This window comes from Artemia sp. Qi Xiang Cuo, chromosome 18 (genome assembly GCF_049724085.1).
Source record: "Artemia sp. Qi Xiang Cuo chromosome 18, ASM4972408v1, whole genome shotgun sequence".
Taxonomy (NCBI): domain Eukaryota; kingdom Metazoa; phylum Arthropoda; class Branchiopoda; order Anostraca; family Artemiidae; genus Artemia; species Artemia sp. Qi Xiang Cuo.
In genome coordinates, this window is record NC_142811.1 from 4,735,968 (window position 1) to 4,763,510 (window position 27,543).

At 35.3% G+C, this 27,543-nt stretch overlaps 1 protein-coding gene across 3 annotated transcripts in view; it reads left to right on the plus strand.

The window, feature by feature from the left end:
* The window catches only part of jbug (filamin-type immunoglobulin domains fbug), a 367,002-nt gene that overhangs the window by 111,590 nt on the left and 227,869 nt on the right, over positions 1–27,543 (plus strand). For all 3 annotated transcript variants that reach the window (XM_089104337.1, XM_089104338.1, XM_089104339.1), the window contains one exon: positions 24,866–25,024. In XM_089104337.1, the coding sequence (XP_088960463.1) occupies positions 24,866–25,024 (159 nt within the window). The remainder of the gene's footprint in view (positions 1–24,865; positions 25,025–27,543) is intronic.

Sequence of the window (27,543 nt, forward strand, 5' to 3'; positions counted from 1 at the left end):
AACCTGTCAAAACAAAAAAGGGCGCAAGTCCCCTAATGACAGAGTACATAAGAGAAACAAAAGAAAAAAGACAAGAAAACTTATACACTGAACAAAAATAAGTAGTTTTTACAATCATAATAATCATAGACATAATCACAAATCATATATCATAATCACAAGATAAGAAATAAATTAAAAAACATAAAAAAAACTCATAAAAATAAAGAGGACCAATCATGATTTAGTTTACTGGCGGAAGATTTAAAATCTTTTACTATTTTATCAGTAATTGCGCTTGAATTTTTGGGACAAAAAAGAGTTACTAGTCCAAGGGGGCATATGTAAAAGGAATTTAGCAATTTTAAAATAAATCCGATGAACAAGTTTTTTTTTGAAGCAGGAAAAAATTGCCAAATAGGAGACAGAGCAAGAAGATGAGGCACAGTTAGAAAGTTTAGAAAGATGGAAACGACTAAGGTGTGTAACGTTAGAGACAAGTGACGCATAAGCTAACCTTGTCTTTTTTTCAAGATTTTGAATGACAAGCTTAATAGTTTCCTTAATTGAATTCCCAGATAAATAAGGCTTTTAGAGAGGGGGATACAGGTTTCAGTTAGTTGGAGGGATTTATCAGAGTATCCTTTGATGTTTAAACCGACAGCTAAAGTTTTTTCCACATTAAAGCTTAAACCACTCCGCTGATATTCTAGTTTTAACTTCGAAAAAGTGCTCTCACAACCAATGAAAGTGCGACTCGGATTTAGGATATCATCAACATACGTAAATAATGAGGTTTTTAAAGCCCCGTAAGTACAGGTTGTGTGGATAGGGCTTTAGGCTGGGATGACTGAATTATTAAAAAGGACTGTAAATGTGAAACCTTCTTGTCTAATGCCCTTTAGCACATTAAAAAGCTCTGACCCGCGCTTCATGTTGGCACGAAGATGTTTACACATGTATCAAAGACACCTTATAGGTGAGAAGTAAACTCTTCACTTTAGAGCTTCTATCAAGATCTGGGAAAAAATACACGAATCAAAGGCTCCGGCTATCTCCAGTGCACATATAACAATGAAATCTCCGGAACATTCCACATCTACAAGAACCATAAAAAGGGAAAAAAGAGCATGCTCACGACCAAGTTCTTTCTGAAAACCGAACTGATGCGCAGGCAGAGAACAATTTTGGGAAATATCTGTCCCCTCCTCAATGCCTCGCTCTTTACGCTAAAGTTTTTTATTGTTTAAAAAAAAGAGTTGTGGGTAAGTTAAACTTTAGCGTAAAGAGCGAGGCGTTGAGGAGGGGACAGCCCCTTTCATATACGGAATAATTTCTGTTCGTTTTAAGTTTTAACGTCGCTCCTTACTTTCAGTTAAAAAAACTTGTTTTTTATTTATTTAATTTTTGAACGTTTTTGAATAAATGCAGGTTTTGGTTTTGGCTCACCGTACATGAATAATTAACCCCAAATTTGCATATTAATTTTACTTTTATTTGGTTAAATGGGTTTCTCGAACGTTGTCTAATTTTATTTACGAACGTTTTTATTAGTAATATATATACGTAGGCTATCTTACGAATTAACATAAGTAATGAATTTCTATATTCATATATTTTTAATATTTATATTAGGGGGTTTGCCCCCTAGTCAATACCTCACTCATTACGCTAAAGTTTGAATTTTGTTCTAATTCTTTAAAAATGACCCCTTAATCAGAAAGACCGTTAGTTAGAATAAATAGCTCTTATAAAAGTACTAAAAAATCTTTGGCTTAAAGAGCGGGGTATTGACCTGGGGGAACCCAACCATATACGTAATATTTTCTGTTTGTTTTAAGTTTTGATGTTGCTCCTTACTTTCGGTTGAAAAACTTGTTTTTTTTAATTTAATTTTTGATCTTTTTTTAAATAATGCTGGGAAATCCGGCGCTCGCTTCATAGCAATGTCCCTTCCCACATGAAAATTTCCTCCATAACCCGCGACCCATCCCCCCCACTACCAGAAAAAATCCCCCTGAAAACGTCTGTATACTTCCCAATAACTAATACTATATGCTAACATTGGGTAAAGTTCATAACTTTCAGTCCTCCCCCTTGGACTTTGGGGGATTAAGTCATCCTAAAAGATATAGTTATGATATTTTCGACCATGCTGAACAAAATGGCTATCTCAAAATGTTGATTGGGTGATTTTGGGAAAAATGAGCATGGGAGGGGGCCTAGGTGCCCTCCATTTTTTCGGTCACTTGAAAAAGCACTAGAAATTTTAATTTCCGTTCCAATGAATCCTCCCACGATATTCTAGGACAACTGGGTCGATACGATCACCCCTGGGAAAAAAAAAACAAATAAACACGCATCCGTGATCTTTCTTCTGGGAAAAAAATAGAAAATTCCACATTTTTGCAGATAGAAGCTTGAAACCTCTACAGTAGGGTTACCTGATACGCTGAATATGATGGTGTGATTTTCATGAAGGTTCTATAGCTTTTAGGAGGTCTTTCTCCCTATTTTCGAAAATCAGCCAAATTTTCTCAGGCGCGTAACTTTTGATGGGTAGGACTAAACTTGATGAAACTTATATATTTGAAATCAACATTAAAATCTGATCCTTTTGATGTATCTATTGGTATCAAAATCGCGTTTTTTAGAGTTTCGGTTACTATTGAGTCGGGTCGCTCCTTACTTACAGTTCGTTACCTTGAACTGTTTGATGTACGAAAATCTAGATCCCCCTCCATGGAAAATTCTCTTACCTCGCGAGAAATTATCTCCAAGGAAAGATTCTCCCACGTAACTTAAATTAGCGATATTTGCGAAACTATTTTTGTAAGGCATAGTAACAAAACGGCCAAAGAGGTCAAAACTATTTTTTATGAAAATAAAAGTCACAAGTTGAGCAATTCTCAAATTACTGAAAGGAATGAAAGGAAAAATCTTTAAAAGATATGCGTAATAATTTATGTTCGTTTTAAGTTTTAATGTTATTCCTTACTTTCAGTTGAAAAAAACTTGTTTTTTTGTTTAATAATAACCACAAGCCGAAGGCATACAATATCTTCGGTTTATTATCAAACAGTTCGTGGTAACGAACTGTAGGCAAGGAGTGATCCAACTCAATGGTAACGAAAACTCTAAAAAGCGTTATTTAAATACAAATAGATAGATACATCTAAATAATTAAATTTTTATGCTAATTTCAAATACATAAATTTAATGAAGTACAGTCCTACCCATCAAAAGTTACGCGCCTGAGAAAATTTGCCTGATTTTCGAAAATAGGCGGAAAGACCCCCTAAAAGTTATAGAACCTTAATAAAAATCGCACCATCATATTCAGCATATCAGAGAACCCTACTATAGGGGTTTCAAGCTCCTATCTACAAAAATATGGAATTTTGCATTTTTTGCCAGAAGAAAGACCACGGATGCGTGTTTATTTATTATTTTTTTCCCAAGGGTGATCGTATCGACCCACTGGTCCTAGAATATCGTGGGAGGGCTCATTGGAATGGAAAATTAAAAGTTCTAGTGCCCTTTTTAAGTGACCAAAAATATTGGAGGGCAACTAGGCCCCCTCCCACGCTCATTTTTTTCCCAAAGTCACCCGATCAAAATTTTGAGATAGTCATTTTGTTCAGCATCTTCGAAAATATTATAAGTATGTCTTTTAGGATGACTTAATCCCCCGAAGTTCCCGGAGGGAGGGCTGAAAGTTATGAACTTCACCAATGTTAACATATAGTATTGGTTATTGGGACGTATACGGACGTTTTCAGGGGAGATTTTTCCTGGTAGTGGGGGGGGGGCGGGGGTCGGGGGTTATGTGGGAGGATCTTTCCATGAAGGAAGTTTTCATGGGAGAAGGGACATTGCTATGAAGGGGACGCCGGACTTCCCAGCATTATTTAAATAAAGATCAGAAATTAAATATAAAAAGCAAGTTTTTCAACTGCAACAGCAGCAACATCAAAACTTTAAACGAACAGAAAATATTAAATATATGATTGGGTTAACTCCCTAGTCAATACCTCGCTCTTTAAGCCAAAGATTTTTTAGTACTTTCATAAGAGCTATTTATTCTAATTAACGGCCTTTGTGATTAAGCGGTCATTTTTAAAGAATTGGAACAAAATTCGAACTTTCGCTTAAAGAGCAAGGTCTTAACTAGGGGGCGAACCCCCTAATATACTATTAAAATATATGAATATAGAAGTTCGTTACGTTAGTTAATTCGTAAGTTACGTATATTTATTACTAATAAAAACGTTCGAAAATAAAATTAAACAAGTTTCGAGAAAGCCATTTAACCAAATAAAAGTAAATTAATATGCAAATTTTATTTTAACTATTCTTGTACGGTGAGCCAAGATCAAAACCTGCATTTTTTCAAAAACGTTCAAAAATTAAATAAAAAAAACAATTTTTTTTTAACTGAAAGTAAGGAGTGACATTAAAACTTAAAACGAACAGAAATTATTCCGTATATGAAAGAGGCTGTCCCCTCCTTAACGCCTCGCTCTTCATTCTAAAGGTTGACTGTCTCACAACTCTATTTTTTTTTAAACAATGAAGAACTTTAGCGTAAAGAGCGAGGCGTTGAGGAGGGGGCAGCCCCTTTAATATACAGAATAATTTCTGTTCGTTTTAAGGTTTAATGTCGCTCCTTACTTTCAGTTAAAAAAAACTTGTTTTTTTTTTTATTTAATCACATAAAAATCATAGGTATGAACCTTCTTAAGGTGTTAAATGCTAAGATTGGCTGGAAAATAACACACAGAAATTATGACTTATTTCGGTCATTATTTAACAAAATTCGAACTTTAGCGTAAAGAGCGAGGTAATAACGAGGGGGGTGAAATTTCTCATATGGGTAATATGCGGGGTTTGCACCCCTCGTCAATACCTGGCTCTTTACGCTAAAGTTCAAATTCTGTTCCAATTCTTTAAGAATGACCCCCTGAACCACAAAGCCGTCTGAATTAGAATAAATAGCTCTTTTGGAATTACTAAAAACACTTTAGCGTAAAGAGCGAAGTATTGAGGAGGGGACAAACCCCATCATATATGTAATAATTTCTGTTTATTTTAAGTTTTAATGTTACTCCCTAATTTCAGTTGAAAAACCTTGTTTTTTATTTAGTTTCTGATTGTTTTTTAAATAATGCCGGGAAACCCGGCATCCCCTTCATGGAAATTATCTTCCCCCGTGAAAAATTTCCATGGAAAGGTCCTCCCACGGAACCCAATCCCCCCCTAGAAGAAATCCTCCCTTGAAAACGTCTGTATACTTACCTATAACCAAAATAAACAGTGGGTAAAGTTTATAACTTGCAGTCCTTCACCTGGGGACTGTGGGGGATTAAGTCGTCCTCAAAGACATAGTTTTTAGATGATTCAACTATGCTGAACAACTGGGTTATCTCAAATTTTTAATCTGGTGACTTTGAGAAAAAAATTAGCGTGGGAGGGGATCTAGTTGCCCTCCAATTTTTTTGGTCAATTAAAAAATGCACTAGAACTTTTAATTTCCCTTTGAATGAGTCCTCTCACGAAATTATAGGACCACTGGGTCGATACGATGATCCCTGGAAAAAAAAACAAATAAACACGCATCTGTGATCTTTGTTCTGGCAAAAAATACACAATTCCACATTTGTGCAGATAGGAGCTTGAAACATCTACAGCAATTTTCTCTTATATGCTGAATCTGATGGTGTGATTTTCATTAGGATTTTTTTACTTTTAGGGGGTTTTTCCCCCTTTTCTCGAAAATAGGACAAATTTTTTCAGGCTTGTAACTTTTGATGGGTTGGACTAAACTTGATGAAACTTATATATTTAAAATCAGCATAAAAATCCTATTCTTTTGATGTATCTATTTGTATCAAAATTACGTTTTTTAGAGTTTCGGTTACTATTGAGCCGGGTCGCTCCTTACTTACAGTGTTCTAGCATGTTTTCAAGAAAGCACTTGTTAAGCTTTAGCGTAAAGAACGGGGGAGTTGAGAGAGGACCAATCCATCATATACAGGATAATTATACTTAAGTTCTTAATTATACTTGTTTTTAGCGGGAAGGAAGTTCAATCCAGTGACCCCCCTGGATATCGCCTTGCCTGCAAATATCAAATTTATAACTCCCATGTTATAAAGTCACATGATGGGCTCCCCTACCTCTTGGTCTTTACGCCTAAGTCTTAATTTTGTTTCTGCTATTTCTTTCGGTTTAGTTCTATCATCGCTCTTTACTTACATTTGTAAAAACTAAGTTACCGTTAATTTTTATCGGTTTTTAATATCATTTTCTCACTTGCCAGTTTTCTTTGTTTTTTTTTTTACATTGTAAAATTATTTTACAAGCATTGGTTTTTCTGTTTAACAAATACTTTTTTTGAATTTTTAGCTTGTGAAGCATGTCTTTGTCTGTCTACAAAAGATTTTCGGTTTAAAATATATTCTAAGAGATTTGATACAAACATTGAACAAAAAAAGCTTTTCAGACAAAATTAGGTTTTGCCCCCTAAAGATTTTAAATATATAAATTCTACAGGAGTGTCATAGAGAATCGCGCCAGGTTCAAAAGCCAACGATGAATTTCATAAAATAATAAAACATTGCCATTAAAAAAGGCGCGGATGTAGTGCTTTAGAGGACTTGACTTACTTGACTTAAAGCTCCTGCTGGTGGTCCAGCGTAGAGAGAGATATGACTCTTCGCCTCTATTCCGAACGGTCCTGCGCAAGCGTGACTAATTCTTGGAGATCAGTACCGATCATGAAGAGGTACTGGGAAGGCTGTCCCTCCATCTGAATCGGTGTCTTCCACGGGGGCGCTTCCAGCCATGTTGAGGGGGGGACAAAATTGGGAAGTGTGCTAGCGGTTGCTTCTTCTGGCATGCGAATTAAGTGGCCAAACCACCGAAGGGTTCTTACGGCGAGCTGACAAGAGTCGGCCTGATGCGTTAGTGTCAGCAGTCGGGTGTTTGAGACGAAGTCGTACGACTTGATCCCTCCGATTCGACTTAGGAAGTTTGTTTGGGCCACATCTACGGCATCACGAATAGAAGCAGCTGCCGGCCGAGTTTCAGCACCGTAGAGAAGGACTTGCGTTACGGTCGTGTTATAGATACGCATTTTTGTTTTTCGGCTATTGCTGGGCTTTGACCACAAGGAACGGCATAATCGAGCCATAATAGACGTGGCGGTCGTGATGCGCGACTGGACATCCATTTCAATTGAGCCGTTACCCGAGACGGTAAATCCAAGGTAAAAAGACTTGACAACTCCAATAGTGTGCCCTAATACGTTGAATGGTGGTGAGTTTGCGAAATTTACTGCCGGGTCGATGATCATTATTTTTGTTTTCTGTCAGCTAATATGTAGTCCCACTTTCAGGGCTTCTTACGACAGTGTATTGAGAGCTGCCTTGAGCTCCGCCGCAGAAGTGCATATCAGGGCAATATCTTCGACGTAACACCTTTAAATTAGGTATTGTTTTTTTAGACCACACTGCCGTTCTAAGAAGAACAAATAAACTTTCAAAAGGGGATAAATCCATTTATTTAGATAGTAAAAAAACAGGCACAAAAGTCCAGATATTTCTGTCACATATACAGCGACCCTCTTCAGTAGAAAAACTAAAATAATAAAATTGAAACTAGTATATTTACATACAAAAAAATATATAAATTTTTGGATAATTAACGAAATAATGAACTTCCGGATTATTCACTGGATTATTTTCAGAGAGAGTCGATTGACAAAGTTCATTCAAAGTTCTTGATGTAAATTTTCTTCTTTAATCTTGCCCAAATTCTAAGACAAACAAATAAACTTTCAAATGGGGATAAATCCATTTATTTAGACAGTTAAAAAACAGGTACACAAGTCCAGATATTTCGGTCACATATACAGCGACCGTCTTCAGTAGAAATGCTGAAATAGTAAAATTGAAACTAGAATATTTATATTCAACAAAATAAATAGCTTTTCGGCTCATTCACAAAATAATGAACTTAAGGATTATTCACTGGATTATTTTCAGAGAGAGTTCATTGACAAAGTTCATTCAAAGTTCTTGAATGAATATCATCTGTGAAGTCGCAATCGGCTAGGACTCTATTACCATATTTCAGTCCAAATTGGAGCCGATTCATGGTTCGATCCATGACATAATCAATCACCGCGTTCAAAAGTTCAGGAGCAGCAACACAGCCTTGCCTTACACCAGTATCTATTTCGAATGGTGGGCTTCGGCGACAATTAACCGGGACGGAGTTTTTGTACCAGTGTATAGCGCCTTGAACAGGTGGCAGTATTCATCAAGGAGACCCGTTCGTTTTAGTATCAGCCAAAGGGACTCACGGTCGATCAAGTCGAAAGCTGCTTTAAAGTCAACAAAGGCAATATTTGCTATACGCTGGAACTCACGGGCTTTCTCGATGACGTGGCGAATAATGCATATCTGCCCGGTCGTGGATCTGTTGGGTATGAAACCTGCTTGCTGAATCTGGTGGCACTTACGAATGAACTGGATACTTTTATCAAGCAACGTCATGGTGAATAGTTTGCCAGGCACTGACAGGAGAATGATTCCTCTGTAATTTGAGCACTCGCTGCGGCTACCTTTTCGCTTCCGTAGAAGAAGGATTATCCCTTCCTTCCATTCTTTAGGTATCAATTCGGTTGACCAGACGAGGGCAAAGCAAAATAGTATTGCCAGTCCTCCGAACTTTAGCATCTTGACGGTGATCCCGCAGGTTCCTGGTGCCTTGTTGTTCTTCATTCTCCGCAAAGCATTTTGTATCTCTTCTACCGCGGGAGGATCAGGCTCTGGCAGATTTTTATATGTTGTTTGCTAATTGGATTCAGTTAGGTTGTGGTCAACGTTGATTCTTTTGGCGTTTAATAGCTTTGCAAAGTGCTTCCTCTATCGATCAAGTTGCGCGTTTTCATCTTCTAGCATTTCGCCAGAGACAGATTTAACTGCGCCTATCTTTGGTGGTTTCCCATCGCTAAGGTCTCTGAAAAGCTTAAAAAACAGTATGACGTCACCTTTCGTGCCTTATCTTCTAGCTCTTCAGCTTTTTTTTATCAAAAAATTGTTGTTTATCACGGTGAAGCCGTCTGTAGGAGGGCATATCTTCAGGCAACCGCGCTTTCCGGCGCAGTTCAATGATGATTTGCAGTGCTTCTTGCGATAGCCAGGGCTTCTTTGAATACATCATACGACCGACTATAGTAGTCGGGTATACTAGAGTGGCAACCTCTAGTACACCCTTTTTATAAGTCTGCCAGAACGTGTCCGGGTCTGGGTTTAGGTGGAATTCCTCAATTTTTAGTTTCTGGGTGTCTAACTTCGGCTGACGCCGTTCTGAAGGCTGGGCTTTAAGACGTAGGCGGAAGTTCGTGACAACTAATCAATGGTCTGTATTCCCTATCTCAGCGCCACGATATGTTCTATAAATCGTAACTGATGGGCGCCATCTTTGGTTGACTATGGTATAGTCAATCATCCTCCACGTTCGCCCATCGTTGCTATACCATGTTGGCTTATAGATGTCTATTCTGTGAAACAGGGTGTTGGCAATGGCTAATTCGTGCATAGCGCGCAGCTGGAAGAGTCAGGTCTCATTTTCATTCAAAGAGTCAGGGGGTAACCGGTCCAACTACAGATTTAAAAGCTCCACTGGGGTTGGATACAGTTGCATTGAAATCACCCACCACAAAATATCCTGAGGGGAAATCCGGGATGGAGCAGATGTCAGAGCTGAGTAGAACTTGTCTTTTTCGTCCTCTGGGGAGACATTCGTTGGTGGGTACCACACAATAATCGACATCTTCCCATGCTTGTGGTCATGGGCGCCGGCAATTGGGGGGGGGATGGGACAGGGGCGCATGGTCCCTCTGGAAATTTGGGACTATAAAGTAACTATTAGCAAACCAAATGAAAAAGATCAGAATAGGGAAAAACATGGAAAAAATGTATGTTGCCCATTGATGGCTGCCTGCCAATAGATTTTGACCCTTGATAAGGAAAATATAATCTCTAATTTGTGACTGAGTGACCCCTTTCGTGTTTCCCACAAACATTTTTTCTATATGATTTGGTTGGAGTAACAAAAAAAAAATTAAATTCTTTATAGTAATGAATGGTAAGTAAATAACGATTCTTGTCAGTAACGAAAATGTAAGACCCTAACGAAAGTGTAACTATTGATAACATTCAATCAAAGAATCAGCTTTTTATGGTGATCCTAGATATGTATTTGTTTATTAGTATTTAGTGCAGCTATTAGCAAGGCCGTACCCAGAGGGAGGGGGGGGGAGTTAGGGGGTTTGAACCCCCCCCCCCGGAAAGGTTTTTTGACTCGTAAAAATGTAACAAAAATGGATATATACAAATTTTGTATGCGTTTTTTGAGGGGGTTTTGTGTACCCCCCCCCGAAAAAAATCTTTGCGTAAAATCCCCTCCGAAAAAATATCCTGGGTATGGCCTTGGCTATTAGTACACAAGAAAGTTCGTTTAATTATAGAAAACACAAGGAATACAACTTAATAAGGGGCAATTTCGGTAAAAAAAAATATGCCGTCCACTTTTGCTCGCATTGCAGGAGTACCCATGAGCTGATATATGGAGCTATTATCAGAAATATTTCCCCTGAACGGAATGCTGGGAATTTTTGTATTTTTCCCCTGAACGGATACGTTTTTTGTGTTTTATTATCATTTATTTTTCTTTTCCAGGAGTGATTGTATTTATCTAGTTGTCACTTTGAAAAAGATTAAATTTTTTACACTTCTGAAGTATAAAGGTGTCAAATATATTGGTTTTGGGTATTCTAAACATGTTGAATTAAAATTTTTGTTTGATTTTCTTCATTTTAGTTTTAATGTTTTACTTTGAACAAACTACTTCGATAATCCATTACTTTTTATAAACAGTTGAGTCTAAAGGCATTAAATATTTTCGTGTTTGATAACCAAGTTCAAAACTGTCGATATTGTTAAAAAATATCCGTCCAACGCAATGGCATCGCTCAACAGAAATGAATGTTGGGAGTTTATATCATAATTTTTGTAAGTAGGATAGGCGTTTTTTTTTCAATTAATTACTTTTTTTCATTTGTATATACTTTTACTTTCATTGACATATTTTTTCCATTGCCTTTGAAGAAATGTTTATCTCTAAGCTTCATTAAAAAAAAACAAACGAGTTTTTTAAACTGAAAGTAAGGAGCAACAGTAAAACTTGAAACAAACAGAAATTATTACGTATATTAGGGGGTTGCCCCCCTCCTCAACACCTCGCTCTTCACGCTACACTTTTACGGCCCTTTAAAAAAAACTTACCTATTGTTCTAATCAAATGACCCTTGTATTTCAGTTGTTTTTAAAGAATTGGGACAAAATTAAAACTTTAGCGTAAAGAGCGAGGTCCTGAGGAGGTGGCAACTCCCCTCGTATACGTAATAATTTCTGTTCGTTTAAAGTTTTAATGTTGCTCCTTAAATTCAGTTGAAAACAAACTTTTTTTTATTTAATTTCTGCACATTTTTTTAAATAACGCCTGGATACTTGGCTCCTAACCCACGGAGAAATCCCCCTTCCCGCAGAAATATCCTCTGGGCAATTCAATCCTAGCGAAAATTTGCCCCGGACAATTACCCGTAACATCTCCACGGCTAAAACTGAATCGGTAAAGAAAACGCAAGACATATAAAGAAATTTTGTATAGGAACTCTGGCAAATTCACCCAGTGCAAAATTCCCCTGAAAATTTCACCCACTGGAGGGAACTTCCCTCCAGTGGAAAATTCTCCCCGTGCAAAATCCTTCCAGCAGAAAATTCGTTCTCCCCTCCCCACTCGAAAAAAATGTGCATATTTCCCAATAACAAATAAAATAATAGGTAAAAAAAAACTTAAAAAACTTTCCCCATGGGCTGTAGGAGGTCATTTTATCTCCCCTTATTGGCCCTTTCAACTATGCTGAAGAAAAAAGGTATCTCAAAATTTTCATCGGACGATTTTGGGAAAAAGTGCCGTGGGAGGAGGCCTACTTGCCCTCCAGTTTTTTGGTCACTTAAAAAGGGTATTAGAACTTTTCATTTTCATTAGAATCAGCCTTTTCCCGACGTTCTAGGCCCACTGGATCGATACGATCACCCATGGAAAAAAAAGAAGTAACAAATAAACACGCATCCTAGATCTTTCTTTAGGCAAAAATTACAAAATTCCACATTTTTGTTGATATGAGCTTGAAACCTCTACACTAGGGTTCTTTGATACGTTGAATCTGATGGTGGGATTTTCATAAGAATTCTATGACTTCGAAGGGGTCCTTCTCACTTGTTGCAAAAAACAGACAAATTTTCTCAGGCTCGTAGCTTTTGATGGGTGAAACTAAACTTGATGAAACTTATATATTTGGAATCAGCATAATAAGCCAATTCTTTTGATTTGTATATTGATATCAAAATTTCTGTTTTTAGAGTTTCGGGTACTATTGAGCTGGTTCGCTTCTTACTTACAGTTCGTTACCACGAACTGGTTGATTATCACTCAAAATCCAAACAGAAATCATTGAAATATTGATCGTTTTTTCTCTGTTCCGAAAAGTATTGTATTTATAAAACTTTACACTTTCATGAAATGTAATTAAACAAATAGAAAAGGTTATTCAACTAAAATTAGGTACTTTAAAGTACTTCGTATAAATAGAAAAAGAAATTAACACCATTTAAAATTGCTCAGAGCTATGTTCTTAGCAGTATTTGCCATCCCAAAGAAATATCCTGGTGGGGCTGATGATGACCTGCCTTGCATTTGCCACCTCTGTGCTGGTAGTTATGGGAATGTAACATATTAGCTGAATAGAGAAACAATTTAATTAATTCCTACTCCCCCTAACTCTTTCAACATTTATCTGAAGCCTCATGAAGAGGAAGCAGTTTGTCCATTAAAATGTACTTTTTCAGGAATGTAACCTATCCCCACCTAAACAATGACTCATCCCCCCTCATTATAGCTGATACGCAATTACAGATCATCAAACGTAGCCTATTTTCATTATAAATAAAGCGAATCAACTTGGTTGAATCCAGTACTGCCACCGTGTGGCATTACTTATTTTGCAACTGGGAAGCCTAAAATATAGTTATTGATACTTTTAAATCAATTAGCTTGTCCAAATTTTAAATTGATTGCAAGTTCGTCCTCTTCGGGGTAGTCTTAGTTTGGTGCCCTAAAATGGCAGAAAACAAGACTTTCCCCTGGTCCAATCTGTATGGTCACTTAAAAAAGAGCATTAAATTCATGTTTGAATGAGCTCCCTCCCAATTATTTTGGATCTTCGGTTTGATACAATTACCCCTGTGAAAAAAAAAACATATAAAAATGCATCGACAATAGTTCTTCTGAAAAAAATACGAAATCTCACATTTTGAATATTGGAGCTTGAAGCCTCTATGGTAGAGTTCTCTGATATGATGTATCTAATAAAGGGATTTTCAATAAGATCGCTTGCTTTTTTGGGGGTGTTTCACCTTTTTTTCAAAAATCAGGCAAATTTTCTTAGATTTTTGGTTTTGGGTGGATAACAATAAACTGAAATAATTTTATATATCTAGAAGCAGCATAAAAAGCCAATAACGCCGGTGTAACAGTTGTCATGAGAATTCCATTTTTAGTTTGGGTGAATATTGGTCCAAGTCACTTTTTACTTCCACTTTTTTTTTATCACAAACTATTTGATAAGATTCTATTGTGACGAATTTTGTTTTTAACCCGTTCATTGTATTTAGTTGAATAGGACATTAACAAGAATGAGGGTTAATATGACAGCTGGATAGTAAATTTAAATTTAGTTTTTTTCTTTCGCTATTATATTTTTTTTAATGTCTGACTATAAGTGATTTAAGTTCGAGGGAGTAAGAATTGTCCTTTTATGAAAGAGGTACGTTTTATATGACCGTTATAAAATCAAAACGTGGTATATATGCAGGCGGGATGATTTTTAAGTATCTCTACTTCTTCTGTAAACTATTCTAAGGCATAGGAATTCGCATAAAGACAAGACTACACCTGTTATAATCTACGGAAGCAATAAATTTTTCTGTAATTTTGGTTTGAATTTAATTTTCTTTTAAAATTAAATGCATAATGATTAAATATATTATTGATTAAATAAATTGATCTCTTTGCCAGGAATCCATGTCGTTCAAAATTTACTGTATTTGTTTCATTTTGCATGCAATTTAATTGCTCTTTTTATTTGAGAGTTTTTTTTCTTAAAGTATTTAAAAATAAACTCATTTCTACGAAAAAAAATCCTGAAATATATTCCCTGTCACCCAAACACCACTGATAATTTGGCCTCCCCCTGTAAAATTTTCTGGCTGCGCCCTTGCTTGTGGCTGAAACGGGCAGTGAATAGTCTATCTGATATTGGGTTGTGGGATACGAGGCATTTCTTTGCCTTTTTGTTTAGGAGCAGGCCTACACCACTGCTTCTACTGGAGGTTTGACCCGACCAAATCATCCTGTGACCTGCACTGCTGATTTCTTCATTGCCTGATCCAGTCATATGTGTTTCTGTCATTCCTAGTATGCCAATCCCACATCTCCAGCCCTAGAAGGTCTTTGGATCCCGGCTTATTAATGGTTAAAACATTCCAGGTGGCTATTCTCAACCCACCTTGGTCAGCAAGGTTCAAAAGATGTCCGTAGGAGTGCCAAGTTCGTAATAAATAAAAACCAGTAGACCCCAAGGCTTGAGTAACATTTCTTTTCATTGCAATTATTTTCAGGAGGAAAGTCGCAAGCCCAACCGGCCCTAGGCCTGTGTTTTGATTAAGAAACCCTGGGGTGGGCTCCACCCGCACCCATGAGGTTGGGGCGGCCCTGTTCGGAGCGATTAGTTAGGGGTTTAAGCCCCATATCTAGTGACACGTGGTCAGCAAACAAAGTTTGCATCCTTCCCGACGAGCTCCGAAGAGGACGAGCTTTAGAGGACAAGCCACGTTTTTGAAAAAATACTGAAAATGGAAAAAAGGTACAGGAAAATATATGAAATCACAGAAAATTACTGTAAGCATATCAATCTTTCTGAGGATCCAGGCCAGAATGGTCACCACTGCATATTAACCTGCAGTGAATGTTGACGTGTTCAATTTCGTCCAAGAAGATATGAATTTTTTGCAAGGATAAATGAAATATTCTTGGGACACCAAAACTAACATTAATTGTGATACACTATAGAACGAGCTCATAACAACTTGCTGATCGCGAACTTTGATTTTTAAACGCAACTGTGCCGTCACGTCAACTGTTCTGAGGCATCAATTCACGACGGAAAAGGGGGAAGGATTTTTACATTTCTTTTTTTTTTAATGGAGATATAATTAAGGTGTTTTTAAAATTCAGCCAGAGGGGGCATTTTTTCATTTTTTCAATGAAAATACAAAAAAAAAAAGTCAAAATACCCAGCTGGGCTATCATGTCGACTGTTCTGAGGCACGAATTCACGACGATGTAGGGAGAGGGGGAAGAATTTTTACAATTATTTTAAAATTAAGATACAAAACGTTTTTTTTAACCTAGGGGGAGGGGCTACTTTTGCACGGACATGCCATTACTAGACACTTGTGCATGAATTTATTTGGCGAGGGGATAGGAGAATCATACGTAAATATTCAAAAATTGCAGAATCATTGAGCTCAGACGGCTACCCCCCTCCTTTGCATGCATGTTTAACAAGGATAATGTTTCAATTAATCTTGGTTTATGATCTTGTTAGGATAATCGTATTTGTAGATACGAGGGAATTGCAGTCCAGTAGCGTCGTTTCACGAATGCATGGGGGGATATTTTTTAAATCTAGGGAGGGGTTATTTCTTCAGTGAAAATGCCAAAAAGAAATGGTATTTTTAAATGAAAATCCCAAAAACGTATTTTCAAAAATATAAAGGGAGGGGGGCAAATGAACACTATTGATGCCACTATTGCACTCCCAGCAAATAGAAGAACTAAACGAAAATTTGAATAGTTTAGGCCTGAAAAAAACAATTTTTTAGTATTCCAAGTTTCCCTTGAAAACTCAAGGAGCCCAGCAGATATGAGAGGTTCCGAAAATACCATTTTTACCTGATTTCTCTGACATTATCTGCCTATGCAATCTTGAGCGATTGTGCTGATATAGGAATAAAACAAAAACAACTATTAAAAATTTTTACTCTAAAGTTCAAACAATATTCTCCATAGGAACTCTAATTTAGGTCCTATTTAATGTTAAAATTTTTTGTAATAAAACGCATTCTACTGTATTTTCTCTTTTCCAAAAACATCAAATAGTTCGCGTATATAAATTATATAATATATAATCTAAATGTTTATACAGTGGTGATAACGAACTGTAAATAAGGAGTGACACGGCTGAATAATAACCGAAATTCTAAAAAACGGATTTTGATACCATTAGATATATCAAAGGAATCGGCTTATTATGCTGATTCCAAGGAAGAAGCTTCAAGCTCCTATATACAAAACGGTGGAATTATGCATTTTTGCCAGAAGTAATGTCACGGATGCATGTTTGTGTGTTTTCCCCAGGGGTGATCGTATCGAACCAATGATCTTAGAAGATCGGTAGATGGCTCATTTGATCGGAAATCAGAAGTTGTAGTGCCTTTTTTAAGTAAACGGAAAGATTGGAGGGCAGCTAGCCCCCCTCCCATGCCCTTTTTTACTCCAAAGTAGTCCGATCAAAATTTTGAGATAGCCATTTTGTTCAGCATATTTGAAAGGTTCAATAACTATGGTTTTGAGGATAATATGACCCCCCCAGCCCCTGGAGAAAGAGCTGTAACCTACAAACTTACCCATTGTTTACGTATAACATTTTTCAGCGAGGATGGAATTGTCCGGAGGGAATTTTACGGGGGGAGGGTTTTTTTTTACTTGGGAGGATTTTTCTACAAAGGATTTTCCCGCGAGGGGAGGGATTTGTTCATGGGGGAGGCTGACTTACAGGTATTATTTGAAAAATGATCAGAAATTAAACAAAAAAAAATGTTTTTTTAACTGAAAGTAAGAAGCAGCATTAAAACTCAAAACGAACATAAATTATTCCGTATGTGAAGGTGCTACCTTGCTCTTTAAGCTAAAGTTTGTCCCAATTTCTTAAGAACGACTCTTGATTTGAGTCGTTCGACTCAATTTGATGTGAGTCGAACGACTCTGGACTTGAGTGGGGTATTTGGTTACAAAATCCCACTCATGGATGAACAAAGACTTTAACCTGCGGGGGGGGGGGTTGTATTATCCAAGCCCATTTGCGCTTTTTGGCTGATATTGCTTGTATCCGTTCAATTGTGATTTTTGATTTTTTATTACAATATTTTGATATAAACAGTTTTTATATTTACTTTAAATTTGATGTAAACTAACATTTCAGGGTTTGTGGAGAGTAATATATATATATATATATATATATATATATATATATATATATATATATATATATATATATATATATATATATATATATATATATATATATATATATATATATATATATATATATATATATATATATATATATATATATATATTTATATATATATATATATATATATATATATATCTAAATAATCCTACTGAACAATAGAATAGGTTATGTGAAAGCTGAATCAAATAAGTGGAACGGTTATCCAAAAGCGATGGTAAATGTCCTTTGCAAACGCTACAATATTGGACGATATGTATCATATTGGGCGCCTGGTTTATTATAATATCAAAAGGGCATAAACAACTGAAGAAATACTTGAATTAAATGTCATAATATAGCGGAGAATAAAATACATAAAAACGAATATTAATAAAAACTATAATCGAAAAATCCGTCACTCAAATTAAGCTACAACAAGTCTGTCCAAGTGCCGATAGTTAAAGCAGCGCCGGCTAGAAAATTCACGCAAAATTTGTCTTCTACCTCTCCTGGCATAAAGTCGACATCTTTTTTGCTTGTCAAGCTTTTTGGCATACGGAAGCCAAGTGATATCACAAGTTCTCAAACCATGGCGTCCTCCCAAACTATGACAAAGTCATAAAAGAGGAAATGGAGGCTCTAGCCAGTTGAAAAAAACACAACCAATGCCATCTAGCACTACCCAACATTTTTAGCCATTTGTTGGCAAAGATTCTTTTGGAATTTTCGCTTGTCATGCTTTCTGGCGTACAGAGCCAAGTGATGCCAGAAGATAATCTCCAAACCACGGCAAGTAACCGAAAGGAAAAAAGCACGGAAAATTCATACAGAACAAAATTGAAGCTTTTGTCAGGGGGGGGGGGGGGAGCTACCAATGCCATCTAGCGTTAACTAGCACAATCGTAGAGCTAATCATAAAACATAAATAGAATATTATTGCATTTTTTCAATTTTGCTTTACGCTGGGTCATAAATAAGGTTTTTTTTTCCAAAATGGCATGATAAATTAGTTGTGAAAAAAAATCTCGCAAGCCAATGTTCTGGATAGTAAACAAGTCCGAACTATTTGGAAACATTTCACGTTCAACATTTTAGTAAACTAAAACAATTTTTTTTAAACTAAACCAAGTTTACTAAACTAAACCAAGTAAACTAATACCAATTTTAGTAAACTAAAACCAAACATTCTAGTAAACTAAGACCAATTTGAACCATTTAAAAACTTTCTAATCTTTTAGTTAATATATTGGACTACGAGTGGAACAAGCTGATGCAACTTCAATCACTAGCTTATTTAAGTTCTCTCTATTTCAAATATTCTATATTATTGCATTCATAAAGAGCATGCATAAATGTAAAGCTAGTAATTGATAATCGTGCGCGGAAGAGTTAGATGGCAGCAGCGTTTCAATTCTTAACAGAAATCACCGGGATGTGTCCGGTTACTAGTTATCATGATCTGTGATTACGCCCATTTATATAATCAGTGCTGTCACTATTTAGTATAACTGAACTACGATCGACACTGAGATAGCCAAGTGAAAGAAAGTTTGCTTCAACAGAAACTGCACTTTTCTGCACCAAAACCTGAAAAAAACAAAGTTGATATTCCTATAAAAACCTTAAACATTGTACATCATAATTTAGCAATTGAAACTACTGCTCTAGCAAAAGGGGTAACAATTTCTTCCAAGAAATGTAAATGCATAACTTATTCCAACTTTTATAGCAGTTTTCAGGGAACTTGGATTTAATATGGGATTAAACTGTGACTCGAGCAGGAGATGGGAGATTGCTATCAGTGGTGTCAATTCACGGAAATTAGGGGGGAATGTATTTTTTAATCTAGGGGGGCGAGGGAATTTTTTTAATTTTTGTAAAGAAAATACCATAAAAGGCATTTTTCAATGAAAATACTGAAAATTTATTTTTAAATCTAGAATGGGAGTGGAGGAAATTTTGGGAAAGTATTGCCCACTCCAATTGACGTCACTGGTTCCTTTGAGAGGAATTAGATGATTGTTCAGCCCTTCAGGAACTCTTAAATACATTGGTCAATTTGTAAATTAAACTCTTCACAAATGCACTAAAAAAATATTTGGTTTTAGCTGTCGTATGGCATTTATATTAATACTGGATTATTCAATTGAAAGTGAATAAGCGATAAATAAATAAAAAAAAAATACCTTTAGCAAATCATCAGGTGAATCTTCAAGAACGATAATCATCTTTCAGCATTAAATTATAATTTGATAGGCAGTAGAAACTCACGACTTGAAATCCAACATTGAACTGGTTAGTATAAAATTAACACTAATTTACATACACGGAAAACGTCGAACACAAGAGAGATAATTATCCTTTTCTTCCACCAAATCCTCCTCTTCCGATTGAGAACCCTCCTTTACCAATTGAGAATCCTCCCTTCTTTCCTCCTGACATTTTTTCACCTCCAGACATTTTGTTACTTAATACAGCTGCTCCTCCTGCTATAGCTGCTCCTTTCAATCCTTGTTTGGCAAAGCCCCCTCCAAATCCACCAAATGTAATAGGTAGGAAGATAGGAAGAATGAGAGGGAATCCAGGTCTTCTTATTGCTACATTCTCAGACTTCAGCAATATGTATTGCTTTTTATTACCAAAATAAAATAAAATCGGAGAGAATTATTATCAATTAGATAACTAGACACAATATATGCATACCAGGGGGGGGGTACCCCCTGTAAGGAATCAGTAAATGGGGTAAGTGGGAATAGCGTAATCCTTACTATTACAAAATTGGTATCATATTAGAAAAAAATTAAGAAAGAAATATCAAGATTATAATTATTCCTGGCACCGTGCGGGATTCGATCCTTAGCACCTTCATATCTGGAGCCTCGGCTTCCTCCACTACACCAGTACCAGGTAACAATGTATCTTATTTTGCAGTAGAGTGATGTAAATATATAGGAAACAGACAGTTTCTTGCATTTAATTAACTAAAAAAAAACTTTCTCAAAAAGAAGTTTTTCAAAGAAAAGTAACCGCCATATTAAACTTAAGATTAGAAAAAATAAAGGTAAAACTCTAGTTTAGCTACTTTTTGCTATCTTGGAAAGGGGTTAGGTTAGGAAAATGTACCTTCAAGGTATGGGTCTACAGGTTAAAGTATGTACCGGGAAGGTGTTTTGAAGTACCTACTTCCACTCCTTCTCCCTCTAGAGGGTGGTGACCTTTGTTGACCTTTAAAAATCTTCTGCAAAATCTTCTGCTTCAATGAAGTTCAAGAAAACTGTTTTTAACTTCACAACTTTGCTTAATTTCAATTTATGAGGGTTCAAAGATCAACAAACACATTTCCTAAATTTAGGAAGAAACCCATTAATATGGCTTAAAATTCTAATTAAATAACAGGAACCACATTTTCAGAACTAAAATTATAGAAAAAGGAACTGGTAATTGAAGATTAAGTTAAATAGTTGTAAACTTTTAGGTAAACTGTTACAAGGTAAAGTGTTTATATGTGTCTTTAAACACAAGCGCCGTTGATTTGAATTAGAATTTAATACTTTCGCGTGAATATAACTTATATAAATATTTTTTTTTTTTTTTTTTTTTAATGGACTTGATCAATTTGGATTTTGAATAAATGTTTCCGAAAATTTCCTCTGTTCACAGATCCTGTTTATTTAGAATTAAATATTTTCATTTTTTATCGGCCAAAAATATGAGTGTTTTCTTATACATTGTTAGAGAAGTACAGCTTAGAAAATAGATGAATCTTATAGAAAAATGAAGAACTGTAATCAGTAATCCAAAATCATGTAATCAGAAATGTATCGGGGATTTCATTTGGAATGATGCCCGACTAGAAAGGCAGTATATAGCCGCTATGTAATCAAAATAATATGAGAAAGTCAGAGGTTCAAGGATTGATTATACGGACTGTGTTAAGTTCGCTTGAACATGCATTAAATTCTCAATGGTTATAGAGATAAGGCTTGCTGTCTATGTATCCCCTGAAAAAATTCTTTTGAGTTAAACCTACAATTATTCTTTTGGATTGATTGGTGAGATTAATCAAATCACTAGACATTTTCCAGTTTGGACTTACCATTGCTCAAATGATATTACTTGCTATCGCTTTAAAAATGCAATCCCCAAGCTTTAAAACCAATTTTATTGACTCTTATTCGTTTTAGGGGATCTTTAACGATCTGGGACGGCCAAGCTATTATAATGCTCAAAATGAGAGCGCAGGGGGGTGTTCAATCTCTCAGTTTTTAGCGGGAGTTTAATGGTATCTTTCTTCCCTTAAAATAGCGCTATAGCTAAAAATTTCAGTTCAGGGCGCTATCCTCGGGTGGTTTATGACCATTGGCTCAACAATTCACCCCAGTAATAAATGAACGCACATCTGCAACATTTCCAAGTCTCAAAAAAGTTTGTTATGCGTACATTTACGAAATTTTAGTGAAATTATTGTAGATTGATCTGGAGAGGGGAAGTCACTTTACCCCTAAAGCCTCTTGACTTTGAGGAGTACATTTAGCCTGAGCATTAGAAAGATTTTAAGCCACCATTTACTGAAACGAATTTTTGAGAGGAAATCAGAAAATTCCACTGATAAGTTTACATGCACAGTTGAAAGGGGGGAAATAATTTCTTAGACCACACTGCTTTTCCATTAAAAACAAAAAAAAATTTAAAACAAGAAAAACGGGTTTTAATTTTCTATAAAGCAGTGAAATACAAAACAATTAATTATGCACAAAAGCTCCGAATATTTCGGACCCACATCCGGGAGCCTTTCTCAACGGAAAAAAATAAAATAAATAAATAAAAAAAAAAAAAAAAAAAAAACTTAACTTACATCACAATAAAACATACTAAACACATAAAGAGAAAGAAAAAAAAAACAAAAGAAAAAATATAAAAAAATAAGAAACAAAACACACAAATTAAATAAAAACTTCCATGCACTGAATTTCTATAATGATTCAACTCGCCTCCTCCCAGTGTATAAATGGAAATATATAAAATAAACACTTCCAAGAACTGAATCTATATAATGATTCAACTCGCCTCCTCCCAGTATATAAATGGAAATCTATCAAAAATGAAGAATATATTTATACTTAGACCAAAACAATAAAAGGTCAACTAACCTCCCGGCCCATAACCCCTAATTAAATTTCACAAGCTCATCAACCAATTTATGAATTATAAATTGAACGGATTCGTTTGGTTGCAAGCTTAGCTGCAGTTCGTTTACTTTTCTCATCATTTAACCCATTCTGACCTTTGTTCGCAAGGTCATCTTTCGTTTCAGAAATATTATTAAAATCAGTACTGGTTGAATATCTTGCCTGCATTTTAATTAAACTATTATAAATTGAATTGATCCCAAATTCCCCTTCATCTCTATTTATACTAGTAGCCCCATATATTATCTTTTTTATTTCTATAATTTCCCTGAAGCTTTGTAAAAGTCCTACAGACGTATCTACTATTTTTGTTTGATCAAATAAAATACTGTGATGAGGAAAATTATAAAGATGTTCTGCAACAGCTGACTCAAACGTTTCTGGTGTTTTGTTTTGTTTTAGAGCGCAATCTATTGCATTCTTGTGTTGTTGTAGCCTTTTTTTCTAAAGTTTGTTGCGTTCTTCCCACATAAAATTTACCACAAGAACATGGAATTTTGTATACTCCCTTTTGCAAATTTCTCGGTACCTTGTCTTTCCCTTTATTTAACAATGAGCTTATATTATGTCCTGATTTAAATGCCGTATTCATATTATATTTTTTAAATTATTTTCTTAATTTTTGTGATAAATCTGGGATAAATGACAACTTTATGTAATTTTTTTCTCCATTTGACACATCTTATTATAATATTTTTGTTTCCGTCAAATTTTTTTTAATTTTTTCAATTATTTGAGAAATCATATTTTCCGGATAGCCATTACCTATTAGAATATAGTTAATAAAAATTAGTTCATTTCTTATGTATCCTGGTGATGCTAATTTTAATACCCTATCAACTAAAGAAATACCCACACTCCTTTTTACCTGGATCGGATGATTTGATGTGAAAGACAAATACCGGTTGTTACTAGTCGGTTTACGGTAAATTGAAAATGCTAGTTCGTTATTATTTCTATGGATCAAAATATCTAGAAACGGTAACTTATTCTCTGTTTCCTTTTCAATTGTAAAAATTAATTCTCCTCCCAAATTATTTAAATGTTTCAAAAAACCTTCAATTTCTGATTCCCCGTAATTCCAAATAACTAAAATATCATCCATATATCTGCCCCAAAATTTAGGTTTTAAAAAATATGTTTCTATAGCTAAATTTTCAACATACTCTACATAAATATTTGCTAAAAACGGACTTAAAGGCCCTCTCATTGCTAAACCCCTAATTTGACGGTAAAAAATATCTCTAAACGTGAAATAGTTAGTATACCTGCTAGTTATTCTGACTAAATTTAATATAGTTTCCAGTTCAATTCCCGAAGATAATTCTTCTATCTCATTTTTTCGTTCCTCAAGTTTTTTGGATAAAATACTAAACGATTTATCAAAAGGAATATACGTATACATGGATTTTATATCAAAACTGAACAATCTAGATTCTTCTGATATTTCTACACTTAAAAGTTTATCTTTTAAAAATTTCGAGTTTTTTATATACGAATTTTGGAGGTATAATAATGGTTTAAGTGTCATTGCTGCCCATTTCTCGATTTTTACCGTTGGTGAATTTTTAAAAGATAAACTTAAAAGTGTAGAAATATCAGAAGAATCTAGATTGTTCAGTTTTGATATAAAATCCATGTATACGTTTATGTATCCATGTAAATTACGTTTTTTTCTACTAAAATTTACTATTAAACATGGATTTGTTGAATAAACTAAAATAAGAATATAAGCTCTCTGTTTCTTTTTAGCTAACTTTATTTTACATCTAATTGTTTTTTATCTAATTATTTTTAATTTTTATCTAATCATCTTCAGTAATCATTATTTTTTAGTTATTTTAATTATTTCTATTTATTCCAATTATTATCAATTTATTTAAAGTTTGCGTATCCAATTATTTCTGCAAACTCTAATGATCTAATTGCTATTAGCTATCTCTATTTATTCTGATTATCATCCAATTATTTGTAATTTTTTCAAATAATCATTTCCAAAGTTTTTAGTTTGATTAAGCACTAAAAATCCATCTGTATTCGATGTAATTAATTTATGTGTTTTTCATTGCCTTACCATTTTATTTTTGATCAATTCAGCCTTTAAAAATAGTATCACTATTATATCATTAATGTAAGTGCTATAACAAAAAAAAAAAAAAACTAAATTAAAAAATGATAAGTATAACCCAAGTATTTTTATTCATAGTCGAACTTTCGTTTGGAATTCATATACCCAGAGGACATTGATCCATCTCTGATACGAGCTGAAATCATTGGGCCGAACGGACCTGTACCCTGTGATCTTGAACTTGGTCCTGACGGAGGGATTGGAACATTCATACCCACTGATGTCGGCATGCATGAGGTCAGTAAATTTTGTTTTAGTTGTGCGATTTTTATTATATCACAAAGAGAAAAAAAATGGTTTTCGGCAACATGGTAGAATTCTAAATTTAAAATAATTAATTATATTTGGTATATTTCCAGCAGTCATGGTCCTAATTGAAACTAGCTTTAAAATAAGTTTCAAAGGTTATCCATATAACTAACTTACACGCTCCTGTGTCTTATGAGGTTCTTAGGGCAACCAAGAAGAGCCGCAAATACTCTCTCATCGCTGCGGCCACCCAAGTGTCCTTCCAATCGGGTTGAAGTGAGGCGTTTAGATTATGTGTATCCATTAGGTAGCTCCGTCTTAGACCATTTTTGGGACATCCTCTCTTTCTTAAGCCCCACGGATCAGGGGGGTAACTTGCTATAGGGCAGGGGAGCAACTGCCCCTTTCCCCAGAGGCTTTGGTGGGTCAAGTTATCTCAAAAGGTATATTTATTGGCAAGAGTGGATCTAGAGCAAAATCTTGGAGGAGGCCCAATGTGACAAGGAATTTTGCATTTTTTGCCAGAAGAAAGATCACGGATGCGTGTTTATTTGTTTTTGTTTTTTTTTTCCCAGGGGTGATCGTATTGACCCAGTGCTCCTAGAATATCGTGAGAGGGCCCATTGGAACGGAAATGAAAAGTTCTAGTGCCCTTTTAAGTGAACAAAAATTGGACGTCAACTAGGCCCCCTCCCACGCTCATTTTTTCCCCAAAGTTACCCAATCAAAATTTTGAGATAACCATTTTGTTCAGCATGGTCGAAAATGTAATAAATATGTCTTTGAGGATGACTTAATCCCCCGAAGTCCCCGGGGAAGGGCTGAAAGTTATTAACTTTACCCTACGCTAACATATAGTATTGGTTATTGGGAGGTATACAGACGTTTTCAGGGGAGATTTTTCTGGTAGTGGGGGGGATGGGTTGGGGGTTATGTGGGAGGATCTTTCCATGAAGAAAGTTTTCATGGGGGAAGGGACACTGCTATCAAGGGGGCGCCGGATTTCCCAGCATTATTTAAAAAAAGATCAGAAATTAAATATAAAAAATCAAGTTTATCAACTGAAAGTAAGGAGCAACATCAAACCTTAAAACGAACAGAAAATATTAAGTATATGATTGGGTTCACCCCCTAGTCAATATCTAGCTCTTTACGCCAAAGATTTTTTAGTGCTTTCATAAGAGCTATTTATTCTAAATAATGGCCTTTGTGATTAAGGGGTCATTTTTAAAGAATTGGAACAAAATTCGAGCTTTAGCTTAAAGAGCGAGATATTGACTAGGGGGCGAACCCCCTAATATACGTATTAAAAATACATGAATATGGAAGTTCGTTACGTAAGTTAATTCATAAGTTACGCATATTTATTACTAATTAAAACGTTCGTAAATAAAATCAAAGAAGTTTCGAGAAAGCCATTTAACCGAATAAAACTAAAATTAATATTCAAATTTTGTTTTAATTATTCATTTACGATGAGCTAAAATCAAAACCTGCAGTAATTCAAAAACGTTCAAAAATTAAATAAAAAAAACAAGTTTTTTTTTTACTGAAAGTAAGGAACGACGTTAAAACTTAAAACGAACAGAAATTATTCCGTATATGAAAGGGTTTGTCCCCTCCTTAACGCCTCACTCTTTACGCTAAAGTTTGACTTTCTCACAACTTTATTTTTTTAAACAATAAAAAACTTTAGCGTAAAGAGTGAGGCGTTGAGGAGGGGACAAACCCTTTCATATACGGAATAATTTCTGTTCGGTTTATGTTTTAACGTCGTTCCTTACTTTCAGTTAAAAAAAAACTTTTTTTATTTAATTCTAAAAAAAAGAGTAAACAAAACAGGATAAGAGGGTGCCAGAAAAGATCTTGGAGGGCCCGGGGTCCCCCGGCCCCTTTGCCCTGGTTCCGCCAGTGTTTATTGGACCTTTCAACTATGCTGAGCGAAATGACTATCTAAAAACTTTATCGAACGATTTTGGAAAAAGGGCGTAGGAGGGGACTAGAAATTTTAATTTCCGTTCGAATGAGCCTGCTCCCGATGCTCTAAGGCCATTGGTTCGATACTATCACCCCTGGAAAAAAATAAACACGCATCTGTCATCTTTCTTCTGGCAAAAAATACAAAATTCTCCATTTTTGCATATAGGATCTTGAAAGTTCTACGTTAGTAATCTCGTTAGGTTAATCTGACGGTGTGATTTTCAGTAAAATTCTTAGACTGTTAAGGGGTGTTTCCCTTTTACGAAATCAGGTAAATTTTCTGAGGCTCGCAGCCTTTGATTGGTTACACTAAACTAACTAAATCTTATATATTTGGAACCAACATAATATATTATTATGTTGTCAATTGCCAATTCCAACATATTGTATATTATAAGCTTATTCCCTTGATATGTCTATTGATGTAAAAATTCCGTTTTTTAGAGTTTCTGTTACGATTGAGCTGCGTCATTCCCTACTTACAATTCGTTACTATGAACTATTGGGCTGCTGTTAACAACTCACTG